Source organism: Pagrus major, chromosome 19 (genome assembly GCF_040436345.1).
Source record: "Pagrus major chromosome 19, Pma_NU_1.0".
Lineage (NCBI taxonomy): Eukaryota > Metazoa > Chordata > Actinopteri > Spariformes > Sparidae > Pagrus > Pagrus major.
The window spans coordinates 27,440,299-27,459,551 of record NC_133233.1 but is presented as its reverse complement, the minus strand read 5'-3'; the positions used below and the strand labels follow the sequence as shown (position 1 = coordinate 27,459,551).

The window sequence follows — 19,253 nt, the reverse complement described above, 5'->3', positions numbered from 1 at the left end:
GGGAAAGTGCGCACCGGGCTGCTTCAGTCCGTCCGCCCCGCGTCCTCCCGCATCTCCACAACTTCAGCCGCTTTAATCCTGCGGGAGCGGCTCCGGCGTCCGGTAATCCCGAGAAACACGCTCCTCCACCTCCGGGGAACAGATGTTTAATTTCTTCTCATCCCGCTCAGGTGTGATAATTAACCAGAACAACACGCTCCTCCAAAATAAAAGTCCTCCTCGGCTCCAGCTGTTGCTTTTATTTTTATTTTCAGGGGAAATTCACTCACGAAGGCGGGAAAAGTGGGAAGTTTCTGCCGTCAGACCGGAGTGTTGGGCTGCGGTTCGGTGCGTCTGTGGGTCGGTGGGCTGCGGGACTGACCGGCCGGACTCCCATCAGCCCCGCCGCTTGATCGCCCCCTGCACGCGGAGAGAGAGAGAGAGAGAGAGAGAGAGAGAGAGGGGGAGAGAGAGAGGGAGGGAGGGAGAGAGAGAGAGAGAGCGAGAGAGAGAGGAGGGGGAGAGAGAGAGAGAGAGAGAGAGAGAGAGAGGGAGAGAGAGAGAGAGAGAGAGAGAGAGGGAGAGAGAGAGAGAGAGAGGAGGGGGAGTATCGCGAGGTTACGCCCTAATTCACGTTTGTCTCGCGCACACACACACACACACAGCTGACATGCATTGATCACCTTTAACTCACTGTAAAGCTGTTTGTTTGCTCTCAGGCTCTTTGTATTGTATTTCATCATCCTCAGTACTACAGTAGTACTACAGTAGTACTACAGTAGTACTACAGTACTCCTAGATACACACTCAGTATGTGGAGCGTTTAAAGGAACAGTTCACCCAAAAACAATGTAACTCCAGTCATCATCTCCTCCATGCTGATGAAAGTCACCTCTAAAGAACTGAAGTAGCTGGAGACTTGATTTAAAATGTAAAACAACCAAAAATACATCAAATGTCTCCACACAGCTCGTCTGCTGTAATCACAGTCTCACAAACAGACACAGTGTTTCTACTCAAACACAGAAAGAAGTTCATGTAGAACATTTGCTGAATTTACAAGAAGGAACAAATAAGTCAGAATCAGTCAGAGACAGAGTTTCACACAGTTTATAAAGTGTCTCCAACTCAACAACTCACTAAACTGACACATTTGTTAAGGGAGTCTGGTGACTTGTCCAAGAAGTCGCCTATACTGGTTACTGTTTAGTGTATCTGTAAAATGTGACATGTTTAGCATCAATAAAATGTTTCTTCTTTCATAAATTGAGTGTAAATGGTGAAATCAGTGTAAACAGTGTGTTCAAACAGCTGCTAAATGTTGGCAGGTCAGACTTCAGCACTTTAGACACAGAAGCAGTCAGGCTGGTGCAGCCATGCTGCCACAAACTGACACTTTTTACAAGGAAACACACAACTTACTGTTTTCATTTAATGCTGAATTTACAAGAAGGAGACAATGATTCAGAGTCTGTCAGAGACAGAGTTTCACAAAGTTTGTTAAGTTTCTCCTCATGAGACAACTCTTAAAATCACTACATTTGTTAAGGGAGTCTGGTGATGTTGTGGTTACTAGTGTGTGTGTTCACAAACATCTGCTGCTAACACTGGCAGGTTAACAGAGACCAAACACGTCAGTTACATCACAGTGAGAGTACTCTGCCTGTTGATGTGGCTTCTTCTTCTTCTTCTTCTTCTTCTTCTTCTTCAGTGTGGTCCAGTGCACACGTGTGTGTGAACACACTGCTGAAAGGATGTGGTCACACGCGGTCCAGACCAACTCTGAATGTGGTCTGAGTGGTGTCACATCACTCAGGACAGATGTTGACACCAGGTCTGAACAGCCTCTCAGTTTAGTTTAGTTTAGTCCGATTATCTATAATGAAAACATAAATAAGAATATCATATTTCTGGCTATAGATCCTCCTAACTCCTGCTCACTGGAGCTTTAAGATGATCATTTCAGACAAAGAAAAGATCAGAATGAAAAAAACAACCATATATTATGCAAAAAACTATTTTTGCATTGAGACACATGTAAGAAATGTAAACTTTCATCAAACCAATAAAACACTTCCTCTGCTGTCCATCGATTGTTTCCCAGCATGCTGCTGTCTCCAGTGAGTCCACAGCATGAGGAGTACAGGAGTCTCCCCCTAGTGTTTGGCATCTGTTAGTGTGATGTGGCAGGTTTTTATATTAATATATTATCATGTCATCTGTATTTTATCTCTTCAGGTTTCTTATACACAGATTGAAAAATAATCTACACACCAGACTTGGTTTTTATTCAATTTAAGAAACTATTCACACGTTAATGAGATTTTACAGTGTGTGTGTGTGTGTGTGTGTGTGTGTGTGTGTGTGTGTGTGTGTGTGTGTGTGTGTGTGTGTGTGTATTTGTGTGTCGAGGGGTTAATGCATGGATCATGGCTGGTATGTGACACATGATCTAACTGTCTGTGTGTATGTTTACTTCATGTCTTAGTGTGTAAAGATGTCATGCATATGGACGTGTGTGTGCGTGTGTGTGTGTGTGTGGGTGTGTGTGTGTGTGTGCGTGCACCTGTCAGTCTGGCCGTGAAGCTTCGATCAGCTACATAAACTCAGACTGACAGCAGCAGTAAAAACAGGATGTTAACTGCAAGTTTTTCTAAGTTCTGCTCCAAAAACCTTCATGTTCTCTTCCAAAAATCCAAAACACAAAATGATCCGACTGGTTAAAGTGGCTCGGTGGAAATTCTGTGTTGTTTTAACATTTCAAAGTTGTATAATCGTCCTCTGACAACCCAAAGTGTCATTGCATTATTTCATTCTTTAGTTTTGTCAGAAGAGATTTGATGAATTTGTTTGATGACGTCCGTCTCAGTTTCCTGTTTTGGTCCAGTGATGCTCTGAATGCTGCGACAGAAGATCTTTCTTCCCTGTTGAGGACGTTTTCTCAGAAGACAAAGACGTCAAAAGTTAGTTAAACGTACTACAGGGAACATAAAACAGTCTCGATTTAATACCGATGTCTCTGCACGAGGCTACATGAGAAGCAAACGACCATCAGATGCAGATAAGTTGTAATATTAAGACTATTAAGACAAAGCTTACTTTGTTTCACCCCGTCATCATTTGTCACCAGAGGAGGCGCCAGAAACAACAGAGATAGAAGTCCATTGTTGCAGCTTTAACTTGACAGAGATAAAACTTTAATACAAACATTATGTTAAAGCTGCTGTAAGCATTATCGTCGTTTTAGCTAACTTCCTGTCTGTTTAGCAATCCCCTCTTTTCTCTCTGCGTCACCACACATGGACGACTTCCTTCTTTGTGTCGAGGCCTCTTTCTTTTCTCCAAGCGTTTTCCTTCACTTGGTCTGTTTGGTAATATGAGCCGTCACAGGTAACTTTAGTGACCAAAAATCTAATTTATTACTTATTTTAACAGGAAAATAACACCTTAAGCGTCAGCAGCTTAATGAGAAAAGATTAGTTTATTCGGCTAAAATTCCATATATTTTGTCCATGGTCTATTATTTGTTATATATAGAAACTAATTCTTAAAAATAATAATAATAAGTTTGCTTGTAGGAAAGAAATCTGGAACATTCAATATATTTTCACCACAAGATTAAAGAGGAAGAGTTGACTGATACTTTTACTTACTGCTTCATCACTGCCAGTCTGACAAATGTTGTACTACAGCGCCCTCTGCAGGTCGAAGCAGGCACCGCCTCAGATATCTGATATAAACCTTTATTATATTTCTGAATCTGTCTTCTGCTTCAGGCAGTGTTTTGTAAAGTACTCAAAGTCATACTTACATAAAGATATGGTGTTAAAATATTAGTTTGGTAAAAGTAAAAGTCACACAGATGAATAGTACTCGAGTAAAAGTCTCACTTACAGTAGTTATTAACAGTATGAATAAAAGTAACTGATCCATATATTCACATGTATGTATCGGAGTAAGAAGTACAATATTTGCCTCCAAAATGTAGCAGAGTGGAAGTGAGATGATTACAAAACACTTCCTCAGTATTTGACTACATAATCATCATTTATCAGTGTTTGTAGCCTGGAAAGTAACTGAGTACATTTACTCAGGTACTGTACAGGTACAAATTCAAGGAGCTTTACTTGACTATCTCCATTTTATGCAGCTTTATACTTCTACTCCACTACATCTCAGAGGTAAATCATGTACTTTTTACTCCACTACATTAGTCTGGCAGCTTTAGTTACTAGTTACTTTTCAGATTACATTTCTGTCCAGTGAAAACCACGTATCTCCAGATGTGTTAATGTTGAATGTGTGTGACAAACTGACAGTGTTGTAAAAAGTACCCAAACGTCACACTCGAGTAAAAGTAAAGTATCTGATGTTAAATGTACTTGAGTATCAAAAATACAAGTAAAAGAAAATTACACATAAATGTACATGTATGTTTACAATGCATGCTATGGGTCGACCGATGATCAGAGCTGATATTCAACCTTTTTCTGTAATAAATAAATAAGATAAACTGCTTCATACGAGGCTGCACAGTGTTTATGTCGAACCTGACTGAGACGAGTGCATGAACCAGAGTATTAAACACATACACACACAGGCACATGTGGTGGAAGACAATAAGACTTGAAGACAATAATTCAAATACAAGCTCTTAATGGTACAGTACTGCAGGGGGAGCTGCTCACTTTACCCATCAGCTCATAACAGCTGATTACTCATAAAGAGGTGATGGTTATGATGATGGTGAGGTGAGGATGATGAGAGCTTTTGATAATGGCTTCATCCTCACAATAAGTGAGAAGGGAGAGAAGCAAAGTTAAAGTTTATAGAAGAAAATGTGTTTGCACAGTTTGACCTTTAATTAGCTTTATTCATTTTTCTACCTCATAATGTGATTCAGTTTGTTTTGCTATTCATTCTGTCTTCTATATTAAGCCTGTGCCTTTACACTTATAAACTACACAAATAAAGTTACATTAATCATTATGTGTCCTCCTGTCACGTCTCCGCCCAGATGTTTCAAACTCCTCTTCTCCTGCCACGTTTTTGCTCCTTTCCAAAGACGAGGACGAGACTGGGAAGCTGTGCTGCAACCTGATTGGTCCAAACTCACCAGAGCCCGCCTCTAGCCCCGCCCGTGAGCCGGTTCCGCGGCTCTGATTGGCGGAATGTAAGGTCAGTCACGGTTACTATGGACTTTGGCTTTGCTGGTATCCAAGTGAGGACGTGATTTCTCGGTGAAGTCGTCGCTTCATCAATGAGAGCAGAAAACACAGAGCAGCGTCCACTTTGTCCGCGTTTCTGACAGATTTACAGCTCAGCCAGCTTGTTGCTTCTCAGCTGCTTCACTTGAACATCTTCATCGGAGAAGTTACGAAGCGATGGTCCAGAGAAAGACCCCCAAAACCCACTCAAAAAAAGGTCAGTAAGTTGCCCTTTTTCTTCGCTGGATCCTCCGACCCTGGACGCGCCTCTGTACATATTTCCATGTCATATTCAGCTATTTGAAGCAGTTTTCCGGGCGGTTAAACCCGAATATGTTTTAGCTTGTGGTCGGTTAAGATGCGTTTGTTCAATGCGGCTGACATAGCGACACAGTATGCGGCACAAACTACAGCTTTCACCGCTGGACCGCCGCTGGTTCCCACGGTCTTCTGCTGGCGTGAAGTGCGTCCTGCTGGGCGTCCAGAAGCAGCGTTAACCCGCAGTGAGGCTTAAGATTTTGATCAAAGTACAGATATTTTGAGTATGTTATCCACGCCGAATTGAGCAGTGGATGCTATACGTTTACGTCAATGTTTTTTTTTCGTGATTTCTCAGGCGTTTGCTCTTCCACTGAGCAAAAACACATTTAATTGGCGGATTTTTGAATAGAGTCTGGTTTGACGTTCTCGCGATACAAGAAAACTGGGCCATTTTAGCCGTGTTTTGCTAGCTGTCAAAATCCCCTGAATGCAGAGGACTGACTCTGTCTAATTTCACTGAGATTAAATAAAAATGATGCTCTGTGTGGATGCTAGCACTTAGCATGGAGCCTGCCCTGCTAATGACGCGAAGCTAACCCAGCTAACTCAGTGATCATTGCTATCAGGAGCTAACAAGCTATTAACTTTCACCAGGCAGCATCATGGTGGATGGTGATGGAGTCCACAGCTGCCTCAGATAAACCCGCTGTACTCAGCTCACTGACACGTTTATGAGCCTGACACAAACCTCTCAGGTTATTCTACAATCATAACACATCTGCATCCTGATTATTAAGGTAGAAAACACGTTTGTGGTGTTGTGTCTAAGGCAGTGTTGAGTTCAATGACCCTTTTCCATATTTGTTGACATTACAGTCATTCCTGTGGTTGTCACAGTTGTGTTGTGATATCTGAATAACATCCTAATTAAAGGAGCAGTCTGTAGTCTTGGGAAATACATTTTAATCAGAAGAGAAAGATTCATAGGCTGATTTTTTTTTTTGCTGCCTGAACAAACTAAATAATCAAACTCTTTGTTTTCACGATGAATAAACTGAATAAACAAACTGACCTTAAAGGACAACACAGTTTATACTGTTTTACTTTGCTCTGGGACCATATTTTCCTCTGACAACCTCATTAATATTGTAAATATTAAGTGTAGAGAAGTGTAGAGGGAATCTATAACCATAACTGTAAAAAAGCCTTCAAAACAAACAGTTTTATTTAATGAATAAGGAAAAGACAACTGGGTGAACTGAACTGACAAAACACCCACAAGGCCTCTCATCTGTGCTGTATTATTTACACAATATAACATTATATCAATATTTCATTTCTTTAATATGACGGTTATCGTCAATATCAGTATAACGCGACATCTCGGAAACTCATTTAAGTTTTCTGATGCAAAACGAGAGACGTTTTTCGCTGTCTCAGTTGTTTTTGCTGTTGGTGTGTCTTTACCCAATGATCAGTACGAGAGGATCAATAGTTGACATTACCTTTCTGTTTACCGCTTTATTACTTTACTCGTGCATCTTCTCAAACTTCTCAGTGCCTTTTGTTCCCGGCTGTATTAATCAAAGTGCTAATAATGGATGTGCCAGTCATCCAGAAATAAGTTAACATGAGTGCTTCGTGTTCACGTCAGCATTGTGTGTGTAAAGTGGGAAACTTGCACTCGCCTCTGCTCTGACCACCATCAGTGAGTATGGGAATGCAAATTAGAGCAGAGCCAGGTACTGAAATCATGGTTATATTGGTTTAAATGATTTTATGTAGGGCTGGTCAATATATCCATACTATATCGTCTCAGATTTTGGATATCAGTATATGACATAAGTCTTGTTGTGTCCTGGTTTTAAAGGCTGCGTTACAGTAAAGTGATGTTGATACAAAGTCTCAGGCAAATTATTTCCAACAGATCTTCACCTGGTGATTCACCAGCGTTCAACTTCAACCCTGTGAGTTATAACATCGTCTGCTGCGGGACATTAAAACTTCATGTACTGTCCCTTCAGTTATGGTGACATATCGACAGTGTACCACACACAGCAGTGTGTGTGTGTGTGTGTGTGTGTGTGTGTGTGTGTGTGTGTGTGTGTGTGTGTGTGTGTGAACAAACAAGTGTCAAGGTTATTCTGTGGGGTATTCTGTCCTCTCTGGCATCTCACACACACACACTCACACTCACACACACTCACACACACTCACACACACTCACACACACACACACACACTCACACACAGTGTCCCTGGGTTTGTCAGCTCTAATAATAGTGGGGATCAGGTTCTGGATGACCAGCAGACTGTAGCACTGCTGGGAGGAAGAGGAGGAGGAGGAGGAGCTCTTTCTTTCTCCTGCCTCGCTCGCTCCGTCACTTTCAGTCATTCTCTCCGTGCATTGCTTTCCATTGATCTGTTGGCTGTTTGGATGATCGCTAATTTGGATTATTTGTTCTTCCGGATTGTTTTTATCGCCTTTCATCACCTCATTGATTTCCCGTGTACTTTCTAAACTGCTCTTTTCTTTAAGTGCTTTGTCTTTCTGAAAAGTTTTTGTAGATACATTGGTAATTTCTCTTTCTTTACTTGAACATCGAAGGCCCATCACTTCATATTCTGAGATATTTTATTTATTCTGATGGTGGTTTAGCGTTCAGCCCACTGTGTTTATCTGGTCAGGAGGGTTTGTCTGCACTGGTCCCTGTCCGGCCTGGTTCTGGTCTGGCTTCGTCCTGTTTTTTTGCCTCGGCTGAGACCTGAGACGGTCAATGCAGCGCTACCGGCAGTATGGCTCCTCCTACTCCTCCTCGCCCTCCTCAGTTCCTGTAGAGGAGGTCCACGCCGAGACGGAGGAGGAGGAGGAGGAGGTGTACACTGAAGAGGAGGTGTATGAGGAGGAGGCGGAGCCGCTGATACAGGAAGAGATGGAGCCCGTGGTCCAGGAGACAGGTAGGATCAGAGTGTGAATAGACCTGGTTTGGTCTGGGCTTGGTTCTTATCTGGCCTGGTTTGGTTTGGTTAGGAGGCGTCAATGAGGAGGAGGTCCCGCAGACGAAGGGGGAAGTGCAGCCTGTCGTAGAGGAGCCAGGTAGGAAAGGTTTATGAGCTTGTTTTGGCATGGATTGGTTTGGTTTGGCATGGTAGGTTATGAGGAGTAGAGCTCAATGATTCATTGGTGGACACATGTCAAAACAGATCTAATTAGGTTTAGTTTGTTTTGCAGCTCAGTCAGTTTGGTTCTTTGTGGGTTTATTGGTTTGGTTTGACCTTGCATGGTGAGCAGCATGCTTTCAATACAAACTCAACACCTACAGCAATTTCTTTCACAGTAAAAGCCCCCCAGCAACAGAGCTGTGTTGGGCTTTTATTCAGGCCAACAGTTTGTGCCGTGTTGGAGGTCAGAATTTCCTTGTTGAAACTTCCAGCTTCCGACCTCAAAGCGTTCCAGATGCAAGACGCCAGAAGTGAAGATAAAACTTGGTCGACTGTAAAATAATGACATCCCCTTCCCATGATGCCATTGTTGTGTAACATCAGACGACTACTCCCTCGTGAAGTCATGGTAAAAAAATGTTGTAGTAGGAGGTTGGAAATGTTCTAGTTCTGAGTTGCAACAGTCTGGACCTCATCATGTATCCCCCTGGTTTTCTTGCAAGACCTTCACTACTCCACCTCCAACTGGAAGCTTCGTTGGTTGCATTCTCTACACTTTACTCCGACTGGTAACCTATAGTGTAGCTGTGGTTGATGTGATGGTATATGGGCTGTAGTTTCCCTGGTAAACACTCCAACTTCTTCAGCCTCCCTCCTGGTCTTCTGATGCTCCCCTCAGGGTCACTACTATTCATGAGCTGCTTGGGTGTAAATATCCATATATATCCCCTTGGGAGTCGTAGTCGTTCTTCTTTTTGGGCTCATGTCCACAAGCTTTTCACTTTCCATCAAAGAACCAGATATTTTCCCACCCAGTGGTCCATTTTCTGCACTGATGATTCAACCAGGAGGGTTCTCTGTCCATCCAAGACTTGAAGAGCTCAGCATTATGTATGAGAAAGTAAATAGGACCTTTACCTCTGATACCATCTGAATACTTCTAAAATAGCTCCTCACACTGTGTAACTCCACCTCTTCTGTTAACACATGTTGTGTAACAGCCATCTGAACCCATGAAAATGTCTTTGGGACACTTGTCGCATCGCCGCTGTCCATTCAGTCACAGTGAGGAAACCGCTCCCATTGCTTCAGTGCACTTTTGTACCAAACTAAGAGTCTGATAAAACACCAGGCTATTCCTGGTTTCTATCTCGAGCACTAATTAGATGTGATTGTGATATAAAAGCAGACATCTGTTGTCATTAGCTACAGTCGTTTCAGCTGCAGTGATGGAGGACAAACAGCTGTTGTCAAATCTCTCTCTCTCCCTCTCTCTCTCTCTCTCTCTCTCTCACTCTCTCGCTCTCTCTCTCGCTCTCTCTCTCTCTCTGTCTCTCTCTCTCTCTCTCTCTCTCTCTCTCTCTCTCTCCGTCAGGGTCATGTTGACTCTGTGTCTCTCACTCTATTCCTGGGTCGATCTGCCCAGTGTCTGTCTCCTGCCAGGATCTGGTTATGTGCTTTCATGTTGGTTTGCATTATTTAACATTTTATCTAATTATTTTCTTAATGCTTTCGATGACATGTCTATCGCTTATACATATTGCTATTCTTTTATCTCCCAGGCCTAAAGAAGGGGAAATAAATATACTGTTATCAGTTATAATGATAACAGTATATATAAAAAAGTATATTATAATGTTTTTTTTTTGCTTGAACAAACGTTTTATTATAATTCCACAAAACACTTTGTTGTGACAGATACAAAAATGCATTTAAACTTAAAATATATGTAGTTTTAATAACACTAATTTGAATTCTTCAGTGTGTATACAGTATATCATCATAACACACTTCGGTAGTTCTTGTTTTTTGCATTAAAGTCTCTGAGTTTTATGTTGTGTAAGTTACTTGCGGCCTTCTGTCGACCTGTAAAGTGAGGACATAACCTGGTGTGTGTAACATTGACTCCTCAATCATAGTTACAGACAGCGGTTAAACCAGGTAACCATAGCAACAGTCCTCATACTGCATGCTACTGACTACAAAAAAAAAAGGTGACTTAAATGCAGTGGAGTAAGAAATATGATAAACAATTTTTAATGTGAACATTTTCATGTCCTCAGAGGGGAAGACGCCACCAGTGGAAAGCAAGAATGGAAAGAGGACAGAGAAGGGAGGAGGAGGAGGAGGAGGAGGAGGAGGAGGAGGAGGAGGAGACGCAGGAGGAGGTCCGAAGTACTCCATGTTTACCTGGTTTGTGGTCCTGGCTCTGCTGGGAGTCTGGAGCTCTGTGGCTGTGGTCTACTTCGAGATCGTGGACTACGATAGTGTCGTCGGTACGTAAGAGCAGTCTGATCATCGTGTAATGTGCAGAGATGAACTGGGTTAAGAAATCAGCTGAATCACAGATGACTGCAGCAGTTTCATCAGCGAACACATTGATTCAGCTTGTTGTGGCTTTTTTACCACCTGCACTGAGGTCAGCAGGGACTGTTCGTGCTGTTACGGCTTGTTTATAACTGCATTAAAGGATACGTTCACCCAAAAATGTAAACTCAGTCCTCATCTACTCTGGGGAAGTTTTGTAGTCCACAAAACATTTCTGGAGCTTCACAGTAAAACAGCGTTGCAGCATTCTCCCCCCCAAAAAAAGAAAAACAACATAAAATGGCTTCATACAGCTCGTCCAGCAGCGTGCACACTGTCTGAAGTGGGTGCACGAGCTCAACTGTGTGTCAAGGGTCAAATCGATTTGGGATCTCAGGACCAGAAACGTTTTGTGGACTACAAAACTCCACCTGACTAAATTAGGTTGTTGTTTGACAAACATAAATATTAATGTCTGAAACAATATGAAGAAATGAGACAAACTGAAACACGACAAGCGTGAGTGACTCTCATGCTTCAGCCGGAGCAAAAACAAACAATGTCGTGTTGTCACATTTGTTGGCCTCATTTCCATTTCTCAACTGTGACTCGATATGGTTCACACACACACACACGCACACGCAGACACACGCACACGCAGACACACACACACGCAGACACACACACGCAGACACACACACGCAGACACACACACACACGCAGACATTGCACTGAAAGTTTAAAAAAAATGTTGGTTTCACATAGGCGCCTGCTTCTATCTTCATGTGGTTATGACAGTCATACATGGCTTTCACAACCTCTTCCTCTCAGACAGACAGACATGCACGCACACACACACACACACACACACACACACAGTCACATGAGCCAGTCACATTATCTTATCTCAAGCTTCATCTCCCATTTGACCTGTGAGCTGCTGCATGTTTGACACTTTATTGATGCATCTCACACATTATATTATATTCCCAGAGTTCCCTGTTCAGGTTAAATAATGACAACAATGTTAACCTACTTGTGATGTTTAAAGTGTTTCAGTGCTGCATTATATATATATTCTAAAACCAGAGCTTGACATGGGCCGGTAACCTGAATTATATATTTTACTCTTTGCTGCGAGGGGACTTTTTCTTGCGTACCCTTCCTACAAGTAGGGGTGTCACAATTTTGACAAAAAAAATGACATGAGCTTTCAGTTTCGATCAGCAAAAATCAGAAGTAGGACTGGTGATTCTCCCAGTCTTCTTTTTCTCTCCATCACCGCCTTCTTGCGCACACTTGAAGAGGAGGAAGATGATTACCTGACTGGCACCAGAGGAAACCCCGACAGTGTCAGAGATGTTGAGCTTATCTTCTTTTACAGAGATCTTTTATGGATTTGTGAAGCAGCTGCAGTCTAAATGTAATTTTTGGTAGCTTTTAAAACACTGATGAAGTGATGAAGTGACACATCTTGCAGCCCCGTGTCTTCTCTGTCATTCTGTGTTGCTTTATACTAATTCAGTCCTCTTTCACTGCAAACAGAGGTTGAGATTCAATCTGCAATGCTATAATCTCTTGTGGCTTCTGTCTTCTTCCTCCCGTCTTCTCTTCCTCTGTTCTCTCTGTGTGTTGTCTCTGCATGCAGCCAGAGCTAAGGAGTTTCATATGAACTTTTCTGAAGTTTTACAAGGTATGGTCTCAAGATTTAAACATCCACCATCTTTTTACATTTCCATATTACACTGTGTGCTTCCATCAGAGCCATCTGTGTCATCAAACTACTCCAAGAAACATAGTGAGTTGGGTTCAAATAGGATAGATGGGGTTAAAAGAGTTAAGGTCAAAGCTAAGATGGTTCAGAAACTGGATAGAGTAAGAAAATGTACTGTAGGTTGATGAATACTTACCATTCAGGGGAAACTACAGATGTAGGTCAGTAAAGAAGAACTAAGAACCGTCTAATAAAAGCTCTTTCTGTCCGTAAATAGAACATGGTCTATGAGGTTACACTGATCAGCCAACGTTAAAATCACTGACAGGTGAAGTGAATAACATTGATTATAATGCAGTGTTCTGCTGGGAAACCTTTGGTCCTGGTATTCATGTGGGATGCCACTTGACACGCACCCCCCACCCAAACTACGTGACAAAGTACTGTATACCCCCTCTTCACAACGGCACTCCCCCGATTGCAGTGGCCTCCCTCAGCAGGACAATGCACCCTGCATCACCGCGAAAACTGATCAGCTTCATCAGCCGTCAATTTAGTCTCTAAATTCCCCAGATCCCAATCCGGTTGAGCATCAAGGGGAGATGCGGGAACAAGTCTGATCCACGTAGGACCACCTCGCAATCCACATTACTCAAAGGATCCGCCAACAATGATGAAAGACACCATGGGACAACCCCTGAGGGCTCTGCATCCATGCCTTGATGAGTCAGAACCTGATCCAATGTGGATTGGACCGACCTCCGTGGGATGTGCCGGAACAAGTCCAATCCATGGAGGTCGGTCATGGTCGGTGTACTTGGTCTCCATGGGTGGATGCATGTCAAACACCTTTGGTTCTTTGCCACATTCCTCAGGCTTCTGCCAAGCGTTCTTTACAGGGTGGCGGGTTGCGCTGTCCTGCTGGAGGGAGTGCAGTTGTCATGAGGGGCTGTACTTCTGCAACAGTGCTTAGGTGTTTGACATGCATCCACCCATGGAGACCAAGTACACCCCCTCATGGCAGCAGCACTCCTTGATGGCAGTGGCCTATCCTATTTGAACTCAAAAGTTCCATTACCAACACCCTGGTATCACACACCACAGAGGTCCTGTGTCCAAACTTCGAGGGGTCAGAACCAACTGTGATCCATAGTGGCTCCTCCATGGAATCGGACTTGTTCCGGGATGCCCAACAGATGCTCAATCGCATTGGGAATTTGGAGGCCGGGTCGAAGCATCTATCGGACGTGTCAGAGCAAGTGTGATCCATGGAGGCCCCACCTCGCACCTCCGAGCCCACAGGACCCAAAGCATCCGTAACCAACAACCTGAGCCAGGGCAAATGGCTTCCACGTTAATTCCAGGACATGAGGTTTTTGAACATTTGATTGTAACGAGATCATCAATGTTATTTACTTCACTTGTCAGTCGATCCAGTGATCTTTCCTCGGGAATACATGATACAAAATACCAATTTGTTTTATTCACATTTACTGATGTCACCAACAAAAACCTCCACATGTTCACCTGAGTTTTTTATCCGGGGCAGTTTGACAAGTGCTTCACACAGGAAAAGCGACGATGGTGGTGGTGTTAACGGCAATGAAATCGACCACAGATCTATTATAAGAAGAGACAGACAGAGCAAGAGCGCAACAGAGGTGACTTAATGGAAACTGAAACGCATTTTGTTTGGTGCTAATTTCAATGTGGTTTCTTACTAAAGCCAAAATAGGCAAACGGAAAAAAGACACTCAGCAGGCAGAGAGGTGACTGACCTGCGCAGACAACCTGAACCACACAACAGGATCTTTACCGGGGCTTGTTTGAGCTTTGAGCTTTAAAATACTCTGTTTGCACCAGCTCGAACACTATTTCATTCCTAATTCCAGTCTCTACCCGCTGGTGGAAAGTCAGCCACTCTGACATATTTCTGTTGTACCTCATGCCATTACACATTACATGCAGATCCTTCCAGACATAAACCCACTTGTAACTTATAAAAACAAATCTCATAAACTTGGATTATATGGCAACTGTAGACTGAACACTAAATGCATCAAGCTACCAACTTTAATCATACCATGCACTATAAACTTAACAACATCAAGCTCCAAAAACTTGTAATGTGATGGTTGACAAAAAACCACAGAGACTCGTATTTGGAGTGAATTTAGATTTTGAAATAAGATTTTGTGATGACAGAAAACAGAAGATGACAGACACCATGTGAAAAGTTACTGACATCAGTTCAGAAATCGTCGTCCTCCACCACATCCTTCCTCTTCCTATAGCTTCACTGTTTTAAATGAATGCTTCATGCACTTTGACATACCGCTGCTATTCATGAGCTGTGTTCCGTGTTCTTATTAATAGTTTGTACAAGAATCAGAGTTCTGCTTCCTGACACGAAATCATTTTGCTGCGAACATTTTTAGGTTTTAGTTCAGGTGTGTTCAGAGTGTCATCTCCGTTGTTTAACTCAATACAATACTACTACTAATACTACTACTACAATAAAATGTAGTAAAGTATAAATACAGACTTGGGTACAGGCCAGGTCAGATCTCAGTTTTAGGTTTTTGCACAACCGCAGTCTCTACACAGGTTGATTTAGACAAGAAACATTTCTTTGTGGTTGAGCTTTTAATCTAAAGCTCCTTACAGCTCCATGAACACATGCAGTCTGTGTTGAGTCCGGGTGCTGTGTAGGTCAGGGGTCACCGTAATATCACCATGTTTTATATTTTAGTTATTAGGTAATAAGACCCATATATGTCCTGATAATATCATTTCCAACATTAATTATGTGCCTTATTACCTTTATTATTCACAGCATATTCACCAACTGCACAGGCATATATTTAAAGACTATTTCTATTTGGACATTTACACATTTAAAATATCCATGAGCGTGTTTGTGTCGATGATGGGATGCTGTATATGTGTGTCGCTCAGCCTTCCTTTCCTCCTCTTCCTCCCCCAGGGAAGCTGACGGCCTACGACACAGACGGAGACGGAGACTTTGACGTGGAAGATGCTAAAGTTCTGCTCGGCAAGTCCACTTTAATTCTTTTGACTGTGCCTGTTTTCTCTGTGTGGTGCCTGAGAAACTGATGTGGTTTACAGTCGTGTGACAGTGCCTCAGTTTTAACATTAACCAGGTTCTCTCTCTGGTTTGAACCCTACTAAAGCAGCGAGTGAGATCAGGCAGATCTGTATGTCAGTGGGTCTTGATTGTGTGTCAACTCACAGTCATGAATTTTTCCGATCGCCTGTTTTGTTACCAGAACAATCAGCATCCTGATGATGTTGAAGTTCATAGTTCAGTTGTTGTGAGTTTGTAGGAGGTGTAAAAAAAGGACTTGGCAGCCTGTACTAACTGATAATAATGCTTCACTTTCTGTTTGGTTTTCTTCTTATAGTCCAACTGAACACAAGTTAGACAAAATAATTCAACTTAACTGTGAATTAACCCATTGAAATGTGGTTGGACTGCACAAAAATATATAGATATATATAAAGTACATGTGCGTAAAGTCATCAGGTGTGTTGTACATTAAGGGTTTTAAATTCTAGTCCAGCTCGGTATAAAGCAGAGTGATGGGGGACAGCGAGGGTCATTCAACCAGAGGGTCTTTCTGTTTTCACTCAATAACATTCTGATTGAGAAACATCACGATCACTGCAGTCATTTGGCATGGGAGTGAATGCAAACTGTAACCGCTCACATTAAAGACAAAATCCAAGCACCACAGTAGCTCAGTTGGTACAGAGGCATCGACCTCGATGCAGCGGCCCAGGGTTCGATTCCGAGCTGTGGCCCTTTGCTGTGTGTCATCCTCCCTCTCTTTCGTCCTGTTTCCTGTCATCTCTCTAAGCTATCCTATAAATCAAGCCATGAAAAGGCCAAAAAAAGACAAAATCCGGATGTTAGTGGGTGTTTTGGGGTATTATTGATGGTCACATGTTGCTTGCCGCCATCAGTGTGCACAGTTTGTAATGGAGGAGGCCTATTCCAGCTACCTGCCAGTGGCAGCTTTTATATTCACCTATTTTTACTCACATTTAACAATTTTGGGTGCAAATTTTGGGCCAAAGAGTTCCTCTACTGTGTTTAACGCTACTCCATGTGTTATTTCAGCCATTACAATACAGATACATCTTTGAAATATTGTTTCTCTCAGGACTAGATTATAAAAACTTACCAACATCAGGAAATACATAAAAAACGGCAAGAAAAAATCCCGTAAAGACAAACTGAGCAAACTGAACTTTTTATAAACAGTGCAAGAAACAAACTGTGAAAGCTGGTGAATGGTTATCTCGAGTTCTTGAAAGAACCGCAGGCTGCTTTTTGTTTTGTTTTTTCCTGTTCATCTTGTCTAGATTAACCGATGTCTACATACCAACGTGAACTGAGTCATGTTTTTGATTTGTTATCTGTGCCTGATGGGTTCATCAGTGGATTCACGTCAGCCTTTGGATATCAGACCTGTAGTCAACCAGGAATTCATTCCAACCTGTATCATCCTGTAAATGAGGAGCTGATAAAAGCCCGTCTCCTTAAGTTAAGACCCTGAAGAACTGGGCAGAGAAATAGAGCAAAGATGGCCACCTCAGCAGACAGGAAGTCAGAGGTTGCCTGACGAGACTGAGACAGGAAGTTATTTGTTGTTTATGGTCTAAATGCGACTTCTTTAACTCACTATCTCTCTCTTTCCCACATCATCATCCTTTATTTTTGCCCTATTTTTGTTACGGTTGATCTCCGTTCCTTTGTACCATCCTCCCTCCTTCCTGCCTTGCATCCTTCTTTCTTACCCTCTATCTCTTATTATTTCCTCTCTCCTTCTCATTAAAAAATCCTCCTCCTCCTTCTTGTCCCATAATTCACTTCCTTTTGGACTCTCCCTCTTTTGCTTCACCCTCGTTTCTACCTTCCACTTTTTCATCTGCACCTCTGCTCCCATCCCGCCTTCCCTCCTTTTCTCTCTCGTCAGGCTTGTCCAAAGATGGCGGTGGTAGTGCGAATGCCGAGTCGCTTGAGGAGGTTCTTAATATTTTAGCTGAGGAGGGCTCTGATTGGATCTATGGCTTCTTCACCTTCCTTTATGACGTAGTGTCCTCGCCTGTAGAGCGGGTCGAGGACGAGGAGGAGGGGAAGGAGGCGGCAGCTGAGATGCAGGAGGAGGGTGGCACGACCTCCTCTGATGACGGGGGGGTCGAAGGGGTCATACTGGACCTCCAGAACCAATAGGAGGACAGGAAGCAGAGCCACAGCCCGTAACAAGGCTCCCTGGTCCCACTGCCGACCACTGAGGACCAGACTGGGATGTAGCCCAGTCCAGCTGGAGGAGGATGGGAGTGTGTGTGTTGTGGTGCAGAGGACCTGATGGAGGACGGTCTGGTTTCCACTGCTGGGCCAAACTGGGCAGACTGGTCGTAGAGTCCTTGAAAAGAAACTGGAAATATCAGCCTGTACTGGCTTATGACATACTGTGTGTTAGTATTTTTTGGGGCTTCACAATAAGGTAAAACAAAGTCAAATTGGGATTATTTTGACAGATAGTATGATTGTAATATGATTCACAGTTATTGGGAATGAACATTTTTGCACCACATTTTTCATTTTCACAGAAAAAATCACGATGATGCCACATTTGTTGAGTCTTTACTAGGAAATATACAATTAAAGATTTTACCACAGATTTACTCACAATAGGTTGATCACAGGGAATTTTCATTATCGGGATAATCGTGAATCAGAATAATTGTTAATGTCCTCACATGAAAGACTTGAGAAGTCCGGCCCGCTGATGTGCAGACGTGTTGTGTCCTGATTTGTTTTGACTTGCCTGAGCCTGTCGCTATGACTGAAGGCATCGCTTCCCCATCACCTCCCCCACAAAAACAACTTAAATTGGATGCGTGTAAATTAAGAGTAGACCGATGATCAGTACTGGTGAATCTTCTGTCAGATTTTTTTTTTCAGTCTCCTTGATTTCTAATAATTGGCCCTGAAAAAGTCATATGGGTCGACCCGTAGTGTAAATACTACAGAGAGAACGAGATGAGGTTACCGTTGTTTATAAAACGTGGGGTTAAAACGATTCAAGTATGTTTTAATGCAATTTTAAGAGTTTCAAGAATATTTTAAAGATAATCGGGACAATATTGTGAATCACAGTCATGTTGGACAGCGTAATCGTGACATTGTCCCATGTACCAAATGATTTGTTTTCTTATTTCTGTGGTGTCACAATTCGATTCAATTTTCAATTTAAATAAATGTGTCACCACCGACGGCTCTGCTACTGTTAGACTTAGACTTAATGCCCTGACATCTGTCTTATGCCTACTTAAATTAATTTCATGACATGAAATATAAAGAAATAACCTTCCTGAACAATAACAAATTGACCATTTCCAAATTATCCATCCGTTTTTAGATTTCACTCCTCCTTTAGTTTGTATTAATTTCTGTAAAAATCTACTGGAAATACATCAGATCACAGCGAACATTTAGTCACCTTTGCTAAACGTATTTTTACGTATAAATAAAAAGTTTTCAGTTACTTCAGTGAATGGAAAGGTAATATATCCATATTATATTTCTATCA

At 42.4% G+C, this 19,253-nt stretch overlaps 1 protein-coding gene across 2 annotated transcripts in view; it reads left to right on the top strand.

The window, feature by feature from the left end:
* Positions 1-5,210: 5,210 nt before the first annotated feature.
* LOC141014246 (aspartyl/asparaginyl beta-hydroxylase-like) overlaps positions 5,211-19,253 on the top strand; it is a 34,759-nt gene continuing 20,716 nt past the window's right edge. The window contains exons 1-3 of one of the 2 annotated variants that reach the window (XM_073487961.1): positions 5,211-5,403; positions 10,673-10,885; positions 15,617-15,685. In XM_073487961.1, coding sequence (XP_073344062.1) covers positions 5,364-5,403; positions 10,673-10,885; positions 15,617-15,685 — 322 coding nt within the window. In that variant the 5' untranslated portion in view covers positions 5,211-5,363. The remainder of the gene's footprint in view (positions 5,404-10,672; positions 10,886-15,616; positions 15,686-19,253) is intronic. The other variant, XM_073487962.1, reaches the window with a different exon arrangement.